Source organism: Scyliorhinus torazame, chromosome 16 (assembly GCF_047496885.1).
Source record: "Scyliorhinus torazame isolate Kashiwa2021f chromosome 16, sScyTor2.1, whole genome shotgun sequence".
NCBI lineage: Eukaryota > Metazoa > Chordata > Chondrichthyes > Carcharhiniformes > Scyliorhinidae > Scyliorhinus > Scyliorhinus torazame.
In genome coordinates this window covers 126,712,185-126,730,301 of record NC_092722.1, presented here as the reverse complement: position 1 = coordinate 126,730,301, position 18,117 = coordinate 126,712,185, and the positions used below count along the sequence as shown (strand labels likewise).

Here is an 18,117-nt window from a genome sequence, read left to right as displayed (position 1 = left end):
CTAATTTGTTTGGAAATTTACAGCTTTAATGAAGGGGTTATATCCATTGGCATTTCATTTGTCATCCTGATACCTTCAGGTTTTCTCACTACTGCTAAATTATCGCTTTTTATCTCCTTAAATTTTGAAACGTTTCCAACAATTTAGAGTTCAAAATCTGTTCTGTGGGACTGTTGTTGACCATCTGTTTCCTGATTCATGTTAAGAACTTCAAATAAAAGAGCGAACAATTCAAGATATGAAAATTGCATTAACTGAGCAAGATCAAACCCAAGCTGAGCAAGATGAAGTGCTTGAGGCCAAGTTGAAAGAGATTGAAGAATTGAATACAGGTGACTGCACTATTGCTGCTATATTGGGGATTTTTCACATTGGTCGTTGGTGCATGTAAAGTGGAAAATTAGTTTGTACGGTGTTTCTTTTTAATTGCTACACAGCTAGTAATTTGAGATGAATAAACACTGCCCCTAACCAACAGCGGGGAAAGCTGCATGCTGTTCTAGCAGTTGGGTTCCAAGAATAACTATATAGTAATCATATGAGATGTGCTGTTTTTGCTGTGTAAAATTAATTGCTTTAAATTTGTTGTAATAATTTTTTTTTAAAGTAAACTTGGTGGCTAGAGACTCTTGACAGCTAATTTGTGCTTGTATGCTGTTATGTGGAAAATGCTGTGTGGTGACTATAAACCCTTCAAAAGTTTTATGATCTCATTTTATTTTGCAGTTAAATAGAAGAACTACATGTGTACAAGTTTATTCTGGATTGTGTTTTTTTTTTTAAATCTTATTTTCCCTTTTTAGAATTGGAGAAATGGAAACTGTGTGCCAAAGACTCTGAGAAAAGGTGTAATACACTTGAACACAGCCAGTTGGTGAAAAATGCAAGTGATGGTGATAATACCCAATCAGGACAGTTTCAAAAAGAAATTGAAGTTTTAAAACAGCAGCTGGTGGTAAGTTTTCTGACTTGAACACATGATTGAGGCTGATACTTTGGTGCATTTAGCTGGGAATGCTACAGTGATAAAGGTGCTGTCTTTGGGTGAGGTATTAAACTGAGGCCCTGTTTGCTCAGGCAGACATACAGACCCCATGGCACAATTTGAAGAAGAGTAGCAGAGTTCTCCAGTGTTTTGTTGATTGTTTTCGTTCATGCTCGCTTAGGGATAAATAGAATGTTGGTTAATATCTCATTGCAGTTTGTGGGACATTTTCCAAATGGCTGCCAGCATTTCCAAATACCCAATAGTAACTGCACCTCAAAGTACTTTGGTAGCTGCAAAGTGCTATGGGATGTCCTGAAGCCAAAAAAGATGCTACTTTCTTGCACTCATTTGCTCGCCCGTACTATTGCCTGCCCTCCTTTCTCAGATTTTCGTACGGTACTGTAATTTAAGGATATCAAGAGCTGTTTTGTTTAACTATATCCAACTGGTTAATTTCCTGTAGCACCACATGTTTGGAAATAAAAACAAGTCTTGCCTTCAAGTTAGGTGGAGCTGGGAGACATACAAGAGATGACAGGTGCCCACCCCAGCAAGAGAATGTAATTGCAATGGGACTCTAAATGTAGGAAATATTAATAGCAAATATTGGTAACATTGAAGTACAGTTATGCACATATTAAATGTTCAGAGATGAGATCTTACAAATTCCAAATCGAGTGTACTTTTGGATATTTAAAATTGGAGGTTATTGAATGAGTATTTTTTCAATAGGATCATAGAATTTACAGTGCAGAAGGAGGCCATTCAGCCCATCGAGTCTGCACCGGCTCTTGGAAGGAGCACCCTACCCAGGCCCACGCCACCCTATCCCCATAACCCAGTAACCCCACTCAACCAACACTAAGGGCAATTTTGGACGCTAAGGGCAATTTAGCATGGCCAATCCACCTATACTGGATTCCTCCAATACTGGAGGAATTTTAGTGGTTAAGTTTAAAATTGACCTGAAATGAATGTCAGAGTAAAATAAATTAAAATTATTTCACTATCTGATAGTTATATCTGAAATAACATTATGCACATCAAAGTAATATTCTCTTTGCACTGATTCCATTAGTTTTCATCAAAAGGCACCCAAGATATGACATTTAAAAATGATCAGCAACATGATTAAGATAATTCCTCAGAAGGCATTAAAACAAACAATGATAAGAAAACACTCTGATAGAGTAAGCAACAGCAATGATTATCAGATTGCTACTGCACTCGTATATTCCCTGGCTCGATGTTGCTGCGAGTTTCTACAGGGGTCTACCAAGTCTGCCTTTCACAAATGCGTGCAGTCCAGCATCCATCAGGGAATTCTGTCAAAGTCAAGACAGGGGAAAATGAGGCACATCTTTTTGAAAAATTAGTTGCTGCACAGTAAGTTTAAAGATTCAGTTTGAATGTTAAGTGAATGGGTCAGTGGGTGGTCGGTACAGGGTGTTGGAGTCCGTTGTGTGGTCATCAAGTGTCAGATTAAGTTATAATTGGTCGAATACTTGGTACTAGGTAAGAACCTCAGAAATGTCCAAAATATCTGATTCTAAGTCAGCGATATTCAGGGAAGATGCTAAGGAGTAGAGGAATTGCCTATTGGAATTTGATGCTTCTCACGTGGGTCCACATGTCTGGGCTTTCACAGGGTCCTGATGCCCATCCTCAGCCATACATCCAGTCTCCAACGATCTGGTCCATGGATGTGTCACTATGACTTGCAAATATAGTTGGCTGATGCCCTTTTGAGTGTAACAACTATTATCGGGATTGGTTTTATTAAAAATATTTTATTGGAGGTATTTTCAAATATGCACAGAACAAATTGGGGCAAACAGCAACAATTAACTATTTACAATTGGCCTTATACCCCCGTATACATCCTTCTTTTACACCCAGCTCCCCCCCCCCCCACCCCAAACAGAACACAGCCACCCCCTCCTACCCACTGACTTGCTACTGTTCCTTAAAGAAGTCTATGAACAGCCTCCACCTTGTGGCAAATCCTTCCTCTGCCCCTATTATGGCAAACAATTTATTTTCTTCTTGGGTTTCAGAACTTTGCCAAATCGCGCACCCATGTGCCCGTTTTGGTGGCTCAGAGCCTCACCTGCACAACAGGATCCACATCAAGGCCATCAGGGAGACAAAGGCTACCACATCAGCCTCCCGTGCCACTTCCACTCCCATTACCTTCGACATTACATTCACAAACTCTTTACAGAACCCTCCAACTTCAAATATCGCAACCTCCACTCCCATTATCTTCGACATTACATTCACAAACTCTTTACAGAACCCTCCAACTTCAGACATGCCCAAAACATATGGATTCCCTGCACAACTGCCGCACTTGCACCCTTTGAAAAAAACAACCTCATCCTGGACCCCGTCACATGAGCCCTATGTATCACCTTAAAGTTTAAGACTCAAACTTGCACGCATCAAAGACCCGTTTGTCCTTCTCAATGCCTCACTACACCTGGTCTGTATCGCCTCTCCCACTTGCGCCGGACCTCCTCCAACGGAGCGCCCACTCTCTCCATCAGCTCCCCATATAAATCTGACATCTTACCCTCGCCTATCTCATCGGCGGACAGAGGCTTGTTTTGTAGAGCTGGAGGTGGCAGCTGCGGGAACAAACTCAACTCCTTCCTCAAGAAGTCTCTCGCCTGCAGGTACCTGAACTAATTCCCTTCGGCAGCAAGTACACCCTCAAGCCCCTCTAATTCCGCAAATTTTGCCCCCACAAACGGGTCCTGAAAATACCCTATCCCCAAGCGTCCCATCCCCAAAACCTCTCATCCAGCACCACCTCACATCCAGCACCGCCAAAACAAAGCTGCGGTTGCCACAAATCAGCACACAAAGACATGCCTTCCATCCTACAGTGCTGTTGACATTGATTCCACCCCCTCAACGCTGGTACCACCACCGGGCTCGTGGATTACCTGGTCGGCGAGAACGGAAGAGATGCCAACAATAGCAACCTTGGACTGGTCCCTTTACACACAGCCTCCTCCACCCGTCCCCACACCGCCCTCTCCTCCACTGCCAATTTCCATATGCTTCCATACTCAATAATAATTCTGCAGGTTCAGCCGCGCCAGCCTGCCTGCCTATCCCTTACCAGAAATGCCCTACTGGTCCACATGAACTCCAGTATCACCTTATTCACCCGACTAAAATAAAGACTTGGGCACAAAATACGGGAGATTCTGAACCTGAACAAAAACTTCGGGAGCACCGTCATCTTTACCAAACTTGGGCCCTTGCAGCTAACTACAAGGGCAACACATCCCACCTCCCTAAAGTCCTCTTTATTCCCACCACCAGTTTTGGCAGATTCAACTTGTGCAGCTGGGCCTAGCTCTGCGCCACGTGTAACCCAAGGTACCAAAAGCTTGCCCCTACCAATTGAAACTGCAACCTTTTTAAACCCCCGCCCTGGGCGTTGATTGGGAATACCTCACTTTTTCCCATCTTGAGCTTATACCTCAAAAAGACTAAACTCTCCCAAGATCCTCACAATCCTGTCAAAGCTTGGATTGGATTGGTTTATTGCCCCGTGTACTGAGGTACAGTGAAAAGTATTTTTCTGCAAGCAGCTCAAACAGATCATTTAGTACATGAAAAGAAAATATATAATAGGGCAACGTAAGGTATACAATGCAAATACATAGACACCGGCATTGTGTGAAGCGTACAAGAGCTTTGTATTAATCAAGCCAGTCCATAAGAGGCTCATTTAGGAGTCTTGTAACAGTGGGAAAGAAGCTGTTTTTTAATCTGTTTGTGCGTGTTCTCAGACCTTTGTTTCTCCTGCCCGATGAAAGAAGTTGGAAGAGTGAGTAAGCCGGGTGGGTTCGAAACATATAACAAGAGGTCATCAGCGTATAAAAACGGTGCTCCATTTCCCTCGAAGTCCTAAGTGCCATTGCAAATGGTTCAATCGCTAGAGCAAAGAGGAGAGCGGACACTCCTGCCTCGTCCCCCGGAGCAACCCACAATACTCCGAATTGACACTATTGGTCCGCACAATCTCCTTTTGAGCCCTCCACAACAATCTCATCCAGTCGACAAACCCCTGTTCAAACCTGATATGCCCCAAAACCTCGAATGCGTACGGCCACATCACACAGTCAAACTTCTTCTCCGCATCCATCGACTCAACCACCTCCACCTCACGGCCCGCCACAGGCATAGTTTTCAAAATCAATAACCATCCCTTCACGAATCCTGCCTGGTCATCTATCACACCCGGCACACCAGTCTCTCTCCGCACTGCCAGCACCATCGCCTCTAGTTTTTCATCCACATTTAACAATGATATCGGGCAGTATGATCCACAATGCTAGGGTCCTCATCTTTCTTTTAAAATGAGCGAGATGGATGTCTGACACAGAGGGGAGGGGTAGCTCACCCCTCCCCATGACTCATCATACATCTCCAATAACAAGGGCCCAGCTCCGACTCAAACCTCTTGTAAGGGTCTGCAGGGAACCCGTCCAGGCTCGGGGCGTTCTCCGACTATCTCGTATTCATCACCTCCCCCAGATCAATCGGCCCCCAGCTCCTGCACCCTCATCTCATTCACCCTCGGAAACTCCAGCCCATCCAAAAAACACCTCATGCTCTTGTCCCCCGCTGGGGGCTCCCCAGAGCTGTACAACTTCCAATTAAAGTACCTCAAACATCCCATTTACCTTGACCGGGCCGGTTACCAGCTTGCCATCACAATCCCGCCCAGTCTTTCTCGCTGCCGCCTGCCTCAACTGATGCACAAGTATACTGCTCGCCCCCCCCCCCAATACTGTTACATTGCCCCTCTGACCCTGCACAGCTCTCCCACCTCCTACCCTGTTGTCACTAGCCCAAAGTCCATTTGGAGCTTCTGCCTCTCCTTTAGCAGTGCCTCCGGTCCACAGCAAAAATTGCCTCCACCAACCTCAGTCTCTCCGCCCTCACCCTCTGTGCCCTCATTGAAATCATCTGCCCTCTCACCACTGCATTCAACGTCTCCCGCAACGTTGCCACCGAGATCTGCCCCGTCTTGTTACGCTCCACATAGTTCCGGATAGGCACCCCTTTCTTCTCACAGAACACTTTATCACCAATAACCCCACATCCAACCTCCACTGCGGCCTCTGAGAGCTCACCTCCCCCAAATCCACCCAGTGTGGCATGTGGTCAAACACCACGATCGCAGAATACTCAGCCCCAACCACCCCTGTCAGCAGTGCCTTGTCCAGGACAGAAATATTAATCCAGGAGTAACCCCTGTGGATATGCAAAAAGAATGAAAATTCCTTTGCACTCGGCCTCTCAAACAACCATGGATCCACCGCCCCCATTCGCTCCATAAAACCCAGCAACTCGTTTGCCATTGTCGACACCCTCATAAACCTGGGGAACGATCTGTCCAGCCTTGGATCCTCCACCTTATTAAAATTTCTCCCCCCCCCCCCCCCCCAATATGATCAGCCGGTCGGTGTCCCGACCCAGGGTCTGCTTCCCATTGCAAAGGACACCCTCTTATTGACCAGCAGTGCCACTCCCATCATCTTCATATCCAGCCCCAAATGAAACACCTGACTCACCCATCCCTTCCTCCACCTCGTCTGATCCGCCACCTTCAAATGAGCCCCTTGCAAAAACACGATGTCCGCCTTCAGACTCCTCAAATGCACGAACACGCCCAACTCCTTAACTGGCCCATTTAACATTCCATGTAATCAGCTGCGCCGATGGGGTTCTCTCTCTCTCTTTCTCCCCCCCCCCCCCCCCCCAACGATTGTTTAAAAGTGAAATTGAATTTGCAACTGTTTTCCCGTTTATTTTCCTTTTGAAAGTATTTGGTCATTTTTTAGATGGTTGCACTGAGAAATGAAACTTGTTCATTTCATGTTTTTTGCATGGTGTCCTGAACATCTCAAATGTTTAATTTCATCACAAATGTTATGGGTATTTGGCACTGTTCCCTCAGGATTTCTCTGCCTACTGTCTTCTATGTTTGAGATGGCTTAATAATGGAATAAAACTCTTGCCTGTTTGTTTTAATGAATTTGAATCTTGATTTTTCTTTTCTCATGTTATTGTATACCAGTGTTGTGACAGTACTCGTATAAAATCTTTAACGCAAGTCAATGAGTGAAACTGGATTCAATTCTTTAGGAATTAGAAGATGAGCAGAAATGTAATCGGAAGAAATGGCTAACTGAGAAAATGGTCCTTATTCAGCAAACAAAGGAAGCTGAAGATTGGCGCAATAAAGACTTGAGAAAATGGGCAGAAGAAAGAGAGCATTATTCTAAATTACAATTAGAAATGGTAAGGAAAACCTAGTCTGTTTCAATTTATATGAGGTTGCCAAATAAAATATGTTAATAAAGTCTGCAGTCATAACTATATTTTTTGCATATTTTAATTGATATTTTTAAATGAAAAGGTATATTGAACAAAATTTTGTGTGAACTTTGCCATTTAATGTGTTTCAAACACTATCTTCATTAGGCATTAGCCTTTAGTAGGGGTGGTAGGGAGATGTTGAATTGTAATTAAATCATAAACCTATTTGAAATTTCCCATTTACATGTGGCACGGTGGTGCAGTGGTTAGGACTGCTGCCTACGGCACGAAGGACTGGGTTCAATCTTGGCCCGGGTCACTGTCCTTGTACTGTTTGCACATTCTCCCCGTGTCTGTGTTGGTTTCACCCCCACAACCCAAAGATGTGCAGGTTAGGCGGATTGCCCCTTAATTGGAAAAAATCTGCCCCTTAATTGGAAAAAAAAAAATGATTGGGTACTCTAAATTTATTTTTTAAAAGATATTTTCCATTTGGAATCATAGAAAAATCCCATCAAGCCTCCACCGGTGCTTGGAAAGAGCACCCTACTTAGGCCTACACCTCCACCCTATCCCCATAACTCCACCTAACATTTGGGCACTAAGGGACAATTTAGCATGGCCAATCCACCTAACCTGCACATCTTTGGACTTTCCACCTGCCAAGCATCCCCATCCCAAGAATGATCTAACATCATGTATTGGTCAAGTCAAATTCCAACCTGGATGGAATGTTATGGTTAGGCCTGCAAGATCCTCTGGGAATCCCAAGTTTCATCGAGCATTACATTCAAATGCACTTCAACATTTGAGTTCTGCTTCTACTGATGCACCTTTTCAGTATTCAACAAGCTGTTGACTTAAGTTGGACTGCAGTGATAATCTAGGATCTTAGCAAGCAACTATGTAAAGTTTTCAAGGATCAATTTTGTTCTGTACTTTTGGCTCTTTTTTTTTCATATAAAGGCTGTTATTTCACGTGAATGTTAAGCACTTTCACTACTGGTATCAACCAGGCCAGATTTGACATCACCTAATGGCAGGGGGGTTGGGGCCGTATATTCGGCGATCGTGGTGTGCGACCACGCGCCACACTGGGTGGATTTGGGCAGCACAGTAGTTAGCACAGTTGCTTCACAGCTCCAGGGTCCCAGGTTCGATCCTGGCTTGGGTTACTGTCTGTGCGGAGTCTGCACGTTCTTACCGTATCTGCATGGGCTCCTCCGGGTGCTCCAGTTTCTCCCCACAGTCCAAAGATGTGCAGGTTAAGTGATTGGCTATGCTAAATTGCCCCAAGGTTGGTGGGGTTATGGGGAAAGGGTGGATGCGAGGGCTTAGGTGCTCTTTCCAAGGGCTGGTGCAGACTCGATGGGCTGAATGGTCTCCTTCTGCACTGTAAATGCTATGATTCTAATAAAGGTCTATCCGGCTTAACCAATGTTAGTAGCTTATTTCCAAACTAACTTCTCGTTAGTAGATAGAGAGAAATCTATGTAGGTGGGAAAAGCTGCCTTTTCCAAGAGCCAGCCACTTCAGGGGCGAAATTCTCCGGCGCCAATCAGACGGGCATCGCGCCGCCCCAAAGGTGCGGAATGCTCTGCACCTTTGGGGGCCGAGCCCCAACATTGAGGGGCTAGGCCGACGCCGGAGGAATTTCCGCCCCGCCAGCTGGCGGAAACGGCCTTTGTTGCCCCGCCAGCTGGCGCGGAAATGACATCTCGGCAGCGCATGCGCGGGAGCGTCAGCGGCCGCTGACAGTTTCCCACGCATGTGCAGCGGAGGGAGTATCTTCCGCCTCCGCCATAGTGGAGACGGTGGCGGAGGCGGAAGGGAAAAGAGTGCCCCCACAGCACAGGCCCGCCCGCGGATCGGTGGGCCCCGATCGCGGGCCAGGCCACCGTGGGGGCACCCCCCCAGGGTCAGATCGCCCCGCGCCCCCCCCCCCCCAGGACCCCGGAGCCCGCCCACGCCGCCTTGTCCCGCCGGTAAGGTAGGTGATTTAATTTACGCCGGCGGGACAGGCAATTTATTGGCGGGACTTCGGCCCACCCGGGCCGGAGAATCGAGCTGGGGGGTCCGCCAACCGGCGCGGCGCGATTCCCGCCCCCGCCGAATATCCGGTGCCGGAGACTTCGCCAACCGGCGGGGGCGGGATTCACGCCAGCCCCCTGCAAGGGGTCGGAGACTGTCGCCCCAGATCTTTGATTCTGATCTCCATGCGGCTTTCATCTATTGGAGATGACAGCTCGATCAAGAGTAAGTTATATTGCACCAGATTTTTTTTTCCCTGTAGAGATTTCTCTGAAGTGTCGGGTTGCCTCCGTGGCAACAGTTGGGTTTGATTCAAAGTTATTCATTTAAGTGTCAGCACATCATGGACCCATGATTTAGGTTGTTAGTTCAAGAAAGCACAAAGAACAATACAGCACAGGAACAGGCCCTTCGTCACGCCAAGCCTGTATCGGTCATGATACCAACCTTGACCAAAACCCTCAGCACTTGTGCTGTTTCCCTCTATATCCACCTTGTCCATGTATGTGTCAAGATGCCTTTTGAACACCGTTAATGTATCTGCTTCCACAACCTCTCCTGGCAACGCTTTCCAGGCACTCACCACCATCTGTGTAAAAAAACCTGCCTCGCACATCTCCTTTAAACTTTGCTCCATGGAACCTATGCCCCCCTGGTGACTGACCCCTCCACCCTGGGGACAAAGTGCCTGCCCATCCACTCTATCCATTCCTCTCATAATCTTGTAGACCTCTCAGGTCACCCCTCAACCTCCGTCGTTCTAATGAAAACAGTCCGAGTCTATTCAGCCTCTCCACATACTAACACCCTTCAGACCAGGCAACATCCTGGTAAACCTCCTCTACACCCTTTCCAAAGCCTACACATCCTTCTGGTAGTGTGTCAACCAGAATTGTGCAATATTCCAAGTGCGGCCGTACCAAGGTTCTATACAACTGCAGCATGACTTGCCAGTTTTTATACCCATCCAATGAAGCAAGCATTCCATATGCCTTCTTGACTACCGTTTACACTTGTGTTGCCACTTTCAAAGATCTGTGGACCTGCATGTCCAGGTTTCTGTCTTTCTATATTCCTAACAGTTTTGCCATTCACGGTATATTTCTCCACTATGTTAGACCTACCAAAATGCATTCCCTCAAATTTGCCTGGATTAAACTCCATTTGCCATTTCTCTGGCCAAGTCTGCAACCTGCCACTCCACTAACCTTGGTGTCATCCGCAAACTTGCTAATCAGACCACCTACATTTTCCTTCAAATCGTTTATGTATACTACAAACAACAGAGGCCCTAGCACCGATCCCTGGGGAACACCACCAGTCACAACCTTCCATTCAGAAAAACACCCTTCTATTGCTACCCTTTGCCTTCTGTGACCCCTCCTCAAAAAACTCAATATGGTTCCCATGCTGTCGATAGCTAATGAGTTTATTTGTTTCCAAGTGGGTATAATTCCTGTCCCTGAGAATTCTCTCCAATAATTTACCTACTACCGACGTGAGGCTGACCGGCCTATGGTTTCCTGGATTATCCCTGCTCCTTTTCTTAAATAGCGGTACCACATTAGCTATTCTCCAGTCCTCTTGGATCTCGTCTATAGTCAATGAGAATGCAAAGATATCCGTCAAGGCCCCAGCAATTTCTTCCCTTGCTTCCCTCAATATTCTGGGGTAAATCCCATCCAGCCCAGGATACTGATCTATCTCTTTGCAGCTTGACCACCACGATCATGTTCACCAACGTGAATGCGTACCGGCCTCCCCGAACAGGCGCCGGAGGCGACTAGGGACTTTTCACAGTAACTTCATTGAAGCCTACTTGTGACAATAAGCAATTAATTATTAAAAATTATTTTAAAAGACTAATCCTTCTTTTTCGATGTCAACATGACTCACTGTCCACACACCCTACCCAAGAATCATCTTCCACAAAGTCCTTTTCTTCGGTGAACACTGATGCAAAGTACTCCTTTAGTGCCTCGCCCATTTCCGCTGGCTCAATACATAGATTCCACCCACTGTCCATAAGTGGTCCAGTCCTTTCCCTGGCCACCCTCTTGCATTTTGCATATGAATAAAAAGCTTTGGGATTCACCTTTTTGCCGAGGACTTTTCATGACCCCTCCTAGCCTTCCTAATTTCTCGCTTAAGTGCCTTCCTCCTTTATTTACATTCCTCTAGGATTTTGACTGTCCCCACCCTTCTAGACTCCATAAAAGCCTCCTTTTTCTTTTTGACGAGTTTCAGAATATCCCTTGTTATCCAAGGCTCCCTAAACTTCCCACACTTATCCTTCGTTTGTCAGGAACATGACTTTTCTGAATCTTAATCAACTCGCATGAAAGACTCCCACATGTCCGATGTAGACTTACCCTCCAACAGCTGCACCCAATCCAAATTCTTCAATTCCTGTCTAATGTTATCGTAATTTGCCTTTCCCTGGTTTATCACCTTCATGCGAGGGTTACCCTCTTCCCTATCCAAAAGTACCCTAAAACTTACGGAATTGTGGTCACTACTCCCAAAATGTTCCCTACTGATACCTTAACCACCTGTCCAGGCTCATTCCCCAATACCAGGTCCAGTACTGTCCCTTCTCTAGTTGGATTATTTACATATTACATCAAGAAGCCTTCCTGGACACACCTTACAAACTGCCCCATGGAAGCCCCGAGCACTAAGTGAGTCCCAGTCAATATAGGGGAAATTAAAATCCCCGACCACACCAACCCTGTTACCGAGGGATAAGGAAGTGCTGCTTTGTAGTAAAACACTGAAGTTTTATCAGTTAGCTAGCCAACAGTTATCCCTCCATCTACACTAAGAAAAAGGATGAATTAGGAATTTATCTAATTTCCTGTTGTATGGGACCTCTGTTTGCAAATTGGCTGTCATATTTGCCAACATGATAGTAACTGCTAATTTGTCGGTTGCGAATATCCTGAGGACAGAAAAACCCTGTATAAATGCAACTCGTGTATATAACAGCTATGTTACAGTATTCTAAGCAGTTAAATTTTTTTCTTGGTACAGGAAAGTCTTACAGCTGAGGTAATTGAGAAGGATAAGAATCTGCAAAAATGGCGAGAAGAGCGGGACAACTTGGTAAAGGAGCTTGAAGTGAAGCTTGGACATCTTATAACCAGCAACAAACAGAAAGATGAAGAAATAGGAAAACTCAAAGCTTCTTCAAAGGGGAGCCTAGAAGAGGTGAGAAGAGTGTGCGTGTATTCCCTGATTTTCCCACCACATTGCACCCAGTGTTGATCCTGTTGCCCTGGTGCATAATGGGACAGGCCCAAAATGATTTTTACACCGGGCGCGGAGCCGATCGCGATGCACCCGACTCACTACGATGGCGTGATCCAGATAATATTTAAATGAACCACCAAGCTTAACTATAATATGCATAGCCTTTTTCAAGGCCGCATGCCCCCGGTAGTCACTGGCCACACCTGCAAGGCCTCGTTCCAGTGTGGACTGGTCGTGGTCTCCACAGGCAGTGACCAGGTGTGATGGTCATGCCAGGGGACTCCGAGGCCACGGAAACCTCCCCACCCCCAAGGTGGCCGGGGACAAGGCAGCACCCTCGCCATGCCAACCTAGCACCGGGGCTATGGGGACCATGCCCATGAAAGAGGAGGTATGAAGGGGGTTAAGAAGAGGTGGAGGGCTCTGTGATCCTATAGTATAGTGTGCTCACTTGGGGGGGGGGGAGGAGAAAGAGTCATGTGGACTTTGTGATTGGGGGGGGGGGAGGTTGTCCTTCCGGGATGATGGTTGGAGGGTATTGCACATGTCTGAGTGTGAGGGACCCTCAAGCTCCCTTTGAAAATGGCAACCCGATCTCTGAGAAGCCGGTCTTGCTGGAAACTTTAGTTTCCCACTGCAGAAAAAATTCCAGTGTGGGATTTACCAGTGAGAAACTCCCCAAACTCCAAAATGTTGGTGAATACCAGTCTGGATCGCACCAAATACCTGGCACGAGTCACCTTGTCTAACCCACCCAAAATGACACTTAATCATTTTTGGGAGAATCACACCCATGATCTGCAAAGCTAATATGAAGTTGAGCAGTGGATTAGTTAAGAACCATAAGAGGTAAATCGTATTACTATAGTGGCTCGCTTTACATTTGGAACTTGGAATGAATGTAATCTTTATTTTGAGTAGTGAGTAATTATTATTTTTCTTGAATTATATATTTAGATCACTATTTTAACTGAAAATGAATTATCTGTATGAAGCTTTACTTTTCTTTTGTTTATAAAATTCTTTTGATCTATTTGTTGACCAGTCAGAAAATGTCCTAGATTCTTCAGAAGTTTCAACGGAAAATGGAGAAAAAACAAGTAGGTTTCCAAAACCTCAACTCGAGATTCAGTTCACGCCACTTCAACCAAACAAGATGTCGGTGAAAGAATCAAGTGGCAATTTGATTACTGTGAAAATACCCAGATCCAACAGAAAAAGAAAAAGCTCTGCACTCGAGGAGGTAAAGAATCGGTGTTGATTTTATTTTTTAGCGAATCTTCACTTGCACAACGTTTCCCCCTTTTTTTTTTTAGTGAATAGTGGGGCAAGTGGTGGAAGAATTCCAGTGTTGATTATCAGCCTGTTGAACTATGTAATGAATGCTTCTGCCATGACCAACAAGCCCTGGTGTTGGACTCAAACCCGGATCCGTGGTTCGCGATAGAGACACTACCACTACTACAAGAGCTGCTAAATTACATTCCTATAATGCCTTCAATATGACTTGAGGGAATACTTTTTTAAACTTCGTCGCATCCATGCACACAGCACCCTTCTCCTTTTAGTAGCTTGTGGGTTCAAGTACACAACCTTAGGTGAAACCCCAGTGCAGAATTGAAGGGGTGCTGCACTGTCAGGGTTACTGTTGCTCAGGTGAGATGTTAAACCGAGACTCTATGTGCCTTAGTAAGATCCAATGGCCCTATTTTGAAGAAGAATTGGGCAGTTATCCCTGGTGCCCTGGCCAACATTTATCCCTCAAGTAAATAGCTGAAAGATTGTCTGGTCATCATCATATTGCTGTTTGAGAGACATAACGATAACAAATCGTCTGTCAAGCATTTTGGGGCTTCCTGAGTTCATGAAAGGTGCAATATTAATGCAAGGCTGTGTTTTTTTTTTGTTTATAAATGGCTTCCTAAAACACACAATTGTCGATGAGCACGACCAGTGAATTGGCTAAGCAGGAATGTTGGATTCCCTTGAAAATGTGGGGAGCTGCTTAAGTAGTGTGAAACTACTCTGCTTCACCATACACCAATTGTATGCGTGTGTATGCACGTATCCTTGCTAGGCTGGTGTTGAGTAAGCAGCCCTGGTATTTCCCAGGCTCCAGGTAGTATATGCCTACTGTTTATGTCAGCATATATCCCAAAGATGTTTTATCCATGGCGTTGTTGGAATGGTGTGCTTCACCTTGCCAAAATTAGGATTTTATTTGCTGATGAGATGGTAGCTTTGAAGTCGACAGAAAGGTATTTCATGCATCGGCATTTTAACCGCTAAATAATGTAGCATTTGTTACAAGTTCTTATTAATTGATACCTTCCCGCAAATTATGTAGATTGTACTTTAAAACTTGTCTGTTTAGTATTTTAAATATTGCACCAGATTTTTTATGAGATTTTCGTTTCTACACACTATTTTTTTGATAATTATACTTAATATATACTTTTTCCCCCTCATTTCACAATTATCCTTCAAGAGTGGTATGCTGTCAGGCTGCTGGAAAAGCAATTCTACAAAGAAATCCTCAGCAGCTGGCACTTGTAAGGTACAAAACTATGTTGCTGAAAAAAGCAATAATATCTTAAGCAGAGTTGAATTCAAAGGAAATCAATATTTGAATTATAACTCATTAATTTGGGATTGTTGATTGTCCACAATCCCAGTGTTCTATTTAAATAGAGGCACATGCTTGTTTTAAGTCTAATTCTAATAACTATGCAATACATACGTGCAAAAATATTATCCATTTACTTCCATTCCTAACTGAAAGTTAATCTGAATAAAATCTTCAAAAAAGTCACTGAAAGGAGTAATCTATAGGCCACCAAATAGTAACATTACGGTGGGGCAGGCAATAAACAAAGAAATAACAGATGCATGTAGAAATGGTACAGCAGTTATCATGGGGGATTTTAATCTACATGTCGATTGGTTTAACCAGGTCGGTCAAGGCAGCCTTAAGGAGGAGTTTATAGACTGTATTCGCGATAGTTTCCTCGAACAGTATGTAATGGAACCTACGAGGGAACAAGCGGTCCTAGATCTGGTCCTGTGTAATGAGACAGGATTGATTCAGGATCTCATAGTTCGGGATCCTCTCGGAAGGAGCGATCACAATATGGTGGAATTTAAAATACAGATGGAGGGTGAGAAGGTAAAATCAAGCACTAGAGTTTTGTGCTTAAACAAAGAAGATTACAATGGGATGAGAGAAGAACTAGCTAAGGTAGACTGGGAGCAAAGACTTTATAGTGAAACAGTTGAGAAACAGTGGAGAACCTTCCAAGTGATTTTTCACAGTGCTCAGCAAAGGTTTATACCAACAAAAAGGAAGGGCGGTAAAAAGAGGGAAAATCGACCGTGGATATCTAAGGAAATAAGGGAGAGTATCAAATTGAAGGAAAAAACATACAAAGTAGCAAAGATCAGTGGGAGACTAGAGGACTGGGAAATCTTTAGGGGGCAACAGAAAGCTACTAAAAACGCTATAAAGAAGAGTAAGATAGATTATGAGAGTAAACTTGCTCAGAATATAAAAACAGATAGTAAAAGTTTCTACAAATACATAAAACAAAAAAGAGTGGCTAAGGTAAATATTGGTCCTTTAGAGGATGAGAAGGGAGATTTAGTAATGGGAGATGAGGAAATGGCTGAGGAACTGAACAGGTTTTTTGGGTCGGTCTTCACAGTGGAAGACACAAATAACATGCCAGTGACTGATGGAAATGAGACTATGACGGGTGAGGACCTTGAGAGGATTGTTATCACCAAGGAGGTAGTGATGGGCAAGCTAATGGGGCTAAAGGTAGACGAGTCTCCTGGACCTGATGGAATGCATCCCAGAGTGCTAAAAGAGATGGCTAGGGAAATTGCAAATGCACTAGTGATAATTTACCAAAATTCACTAGACTCTGGGGTGGTCCCGGCGGATTGGAAATTAGCAAACGTGACACCACTGTTTAAAAAAGGAGGTAGGCAGAAAGCGGGTAATTATAGGCCAGTGAGCTTAACTTCGGTAGCAGGGAAGATGCTGGAATCTATCATCAAGGAAGAAATAGCGAGGCATCTGGATGGAAATTGTCCCATTGGACAGACGCAGCATGGGTTCATAAAGGGCAGGTCGTGCCTAACTAATTTAGTGGAATTTTCTGAGGACATTAACAGTGCGGTAGATAACGGGGAGCCAATGGATGTGGTATATCTGGATTTCCAGAAAGCCTTTGACAAGGTGCCACACAAAAGGTTGTTGCATAAGATAAAGATGCATGGCATTAAGGGGAAAGTAGTAGCATGGATAGAGGATTGGTTAATTAATAGAAAGCAAAGAGTGGGGATTAATGGGTGTTTCTCTGGTTGGCAATCAGTAGCTAGTGGTGTCCCTCAGGGATCAGTGTTGGGCCCACAACTGTTCACAATTTACATAGATGATTTGGAGTTGGGGACCAAGGGTAATGTGTCCAAGTTTGCAGACGACACTAAGATAAGTGGTAAAGCAAAAAGTGCAGAGGGATTTGGATAGGCTAAGTGAATGGGCTAGGGTCTGGCAGATGGAATACATTGTTGACAAATGTGAGGTTATCCATTTTGGTAGGAATAACAGCAAAAGGGATTATTATTTAAATTATAAAATATTAAAACATGCTGCTGTGCAGAGAGACCTGGGTGTGCTAGTCCATGAGTCGCAAAAAAGTTGGTTTTCAGGTGCAACAGGTGATTAAGAAGGCAAATGGAATTTTGTCCTTCATTGCTAGAGGGATGGAGTTTAAGACTAGGGAGGTTCTGCTGCAATTGTATAAGGTGTTAGCGAGGCCACACCTGGAGTATTGTATTCAGTTTTGGTCTCCTTACTTGAGAAAGGACGTACTGGCACTGGAGGGTGTGCAGAGGAGATTCACTAGGTTAATCCCAGAGCTGAAGGGGTTGGATTACGAGGAGAGGTTGAGTAGACTGGGACTGTACTCGTTGGAATATAGAAGGATGAGGGGGGATCTTATAGAAACATATAAGATTATGAAGGGAATAGATAGGATCGGTGCGGGCAGGTTGTTTCCACTAGCGGGTGAAAGCAGAACTAGGGGGCATAGCCTCAAAATAAGGGGAAGTAGATTTAGGACTGAGTTTAGGAGGAACTTCTTCACCCAAAGGGTTGTGAATCTATGGAATTCCTTGCCCAGTGAAGCAGTAGAGGCTCATTCATTAAATGTTTTTAAGATGAAGATAGATAGTTTTTTGAAGAATAAAGGGATTAAGGGTTATGGTGTTCGGGCCGAAAAGTGGAGCTGAGTCCACAAAAGATCAGCCATGATCTCATTGAATGGTGGAGCAGGCTCGAGGGGCCAGATGGCCTACTCCTGCTCCTAGTTCTTATGTTCTTATAATGTTTTCTGCTCAGTGCAACAAATACAGCCAGAATTAATTGCAAAAGAATATAGAGATCTTGCCAGTGAAATAATTGCATACCAATTCCAGCTCAATGCACCAGGAAG

At 44.6% G+C, this 18,117-nt stretch overlaps 1 protein-coding gene across 5 annotated transcripts in view; it reads left to right on the top strand.

The window, feature by feature from the left end:
- Positions 1-18,117, top strand: part of kif20bb (kinesin family member 20Bb) — a 167,223-nt gene that overhangs the window by 128,151 nt on the left and 20,955 nt on the right. For 4 of the 5 annotated variants that reach the window (XM_072479017.1, XM_072479018.1, XM_072479015.1 and 1 more), the window contains exons 25-30: positions 207-332; positions 804-955; positions 7,163-7,318; positions 12,401-12,577; positions 13,665-13,862; positions 15,108-15,176. In XM_072479017.1, coding sequence (XP_072335118.1) covers positions 207-332; positions 804-955; positions 7,163-7,318; positions 12,401-12,577; positions 13,665-13,862; positions 15,108-15,176 — 878 coding nt within the window. The remainder of the gene's footprint in view (positions 1-206; positions 333-803; positions 956-7,162; positions 7,319-12,400; positions 12,578-13,664; positions 13,863-15,107; positions 15,177-18,117) is intronic. The other variant, XM_072479019.1, reaches the window with a different exon arrangement.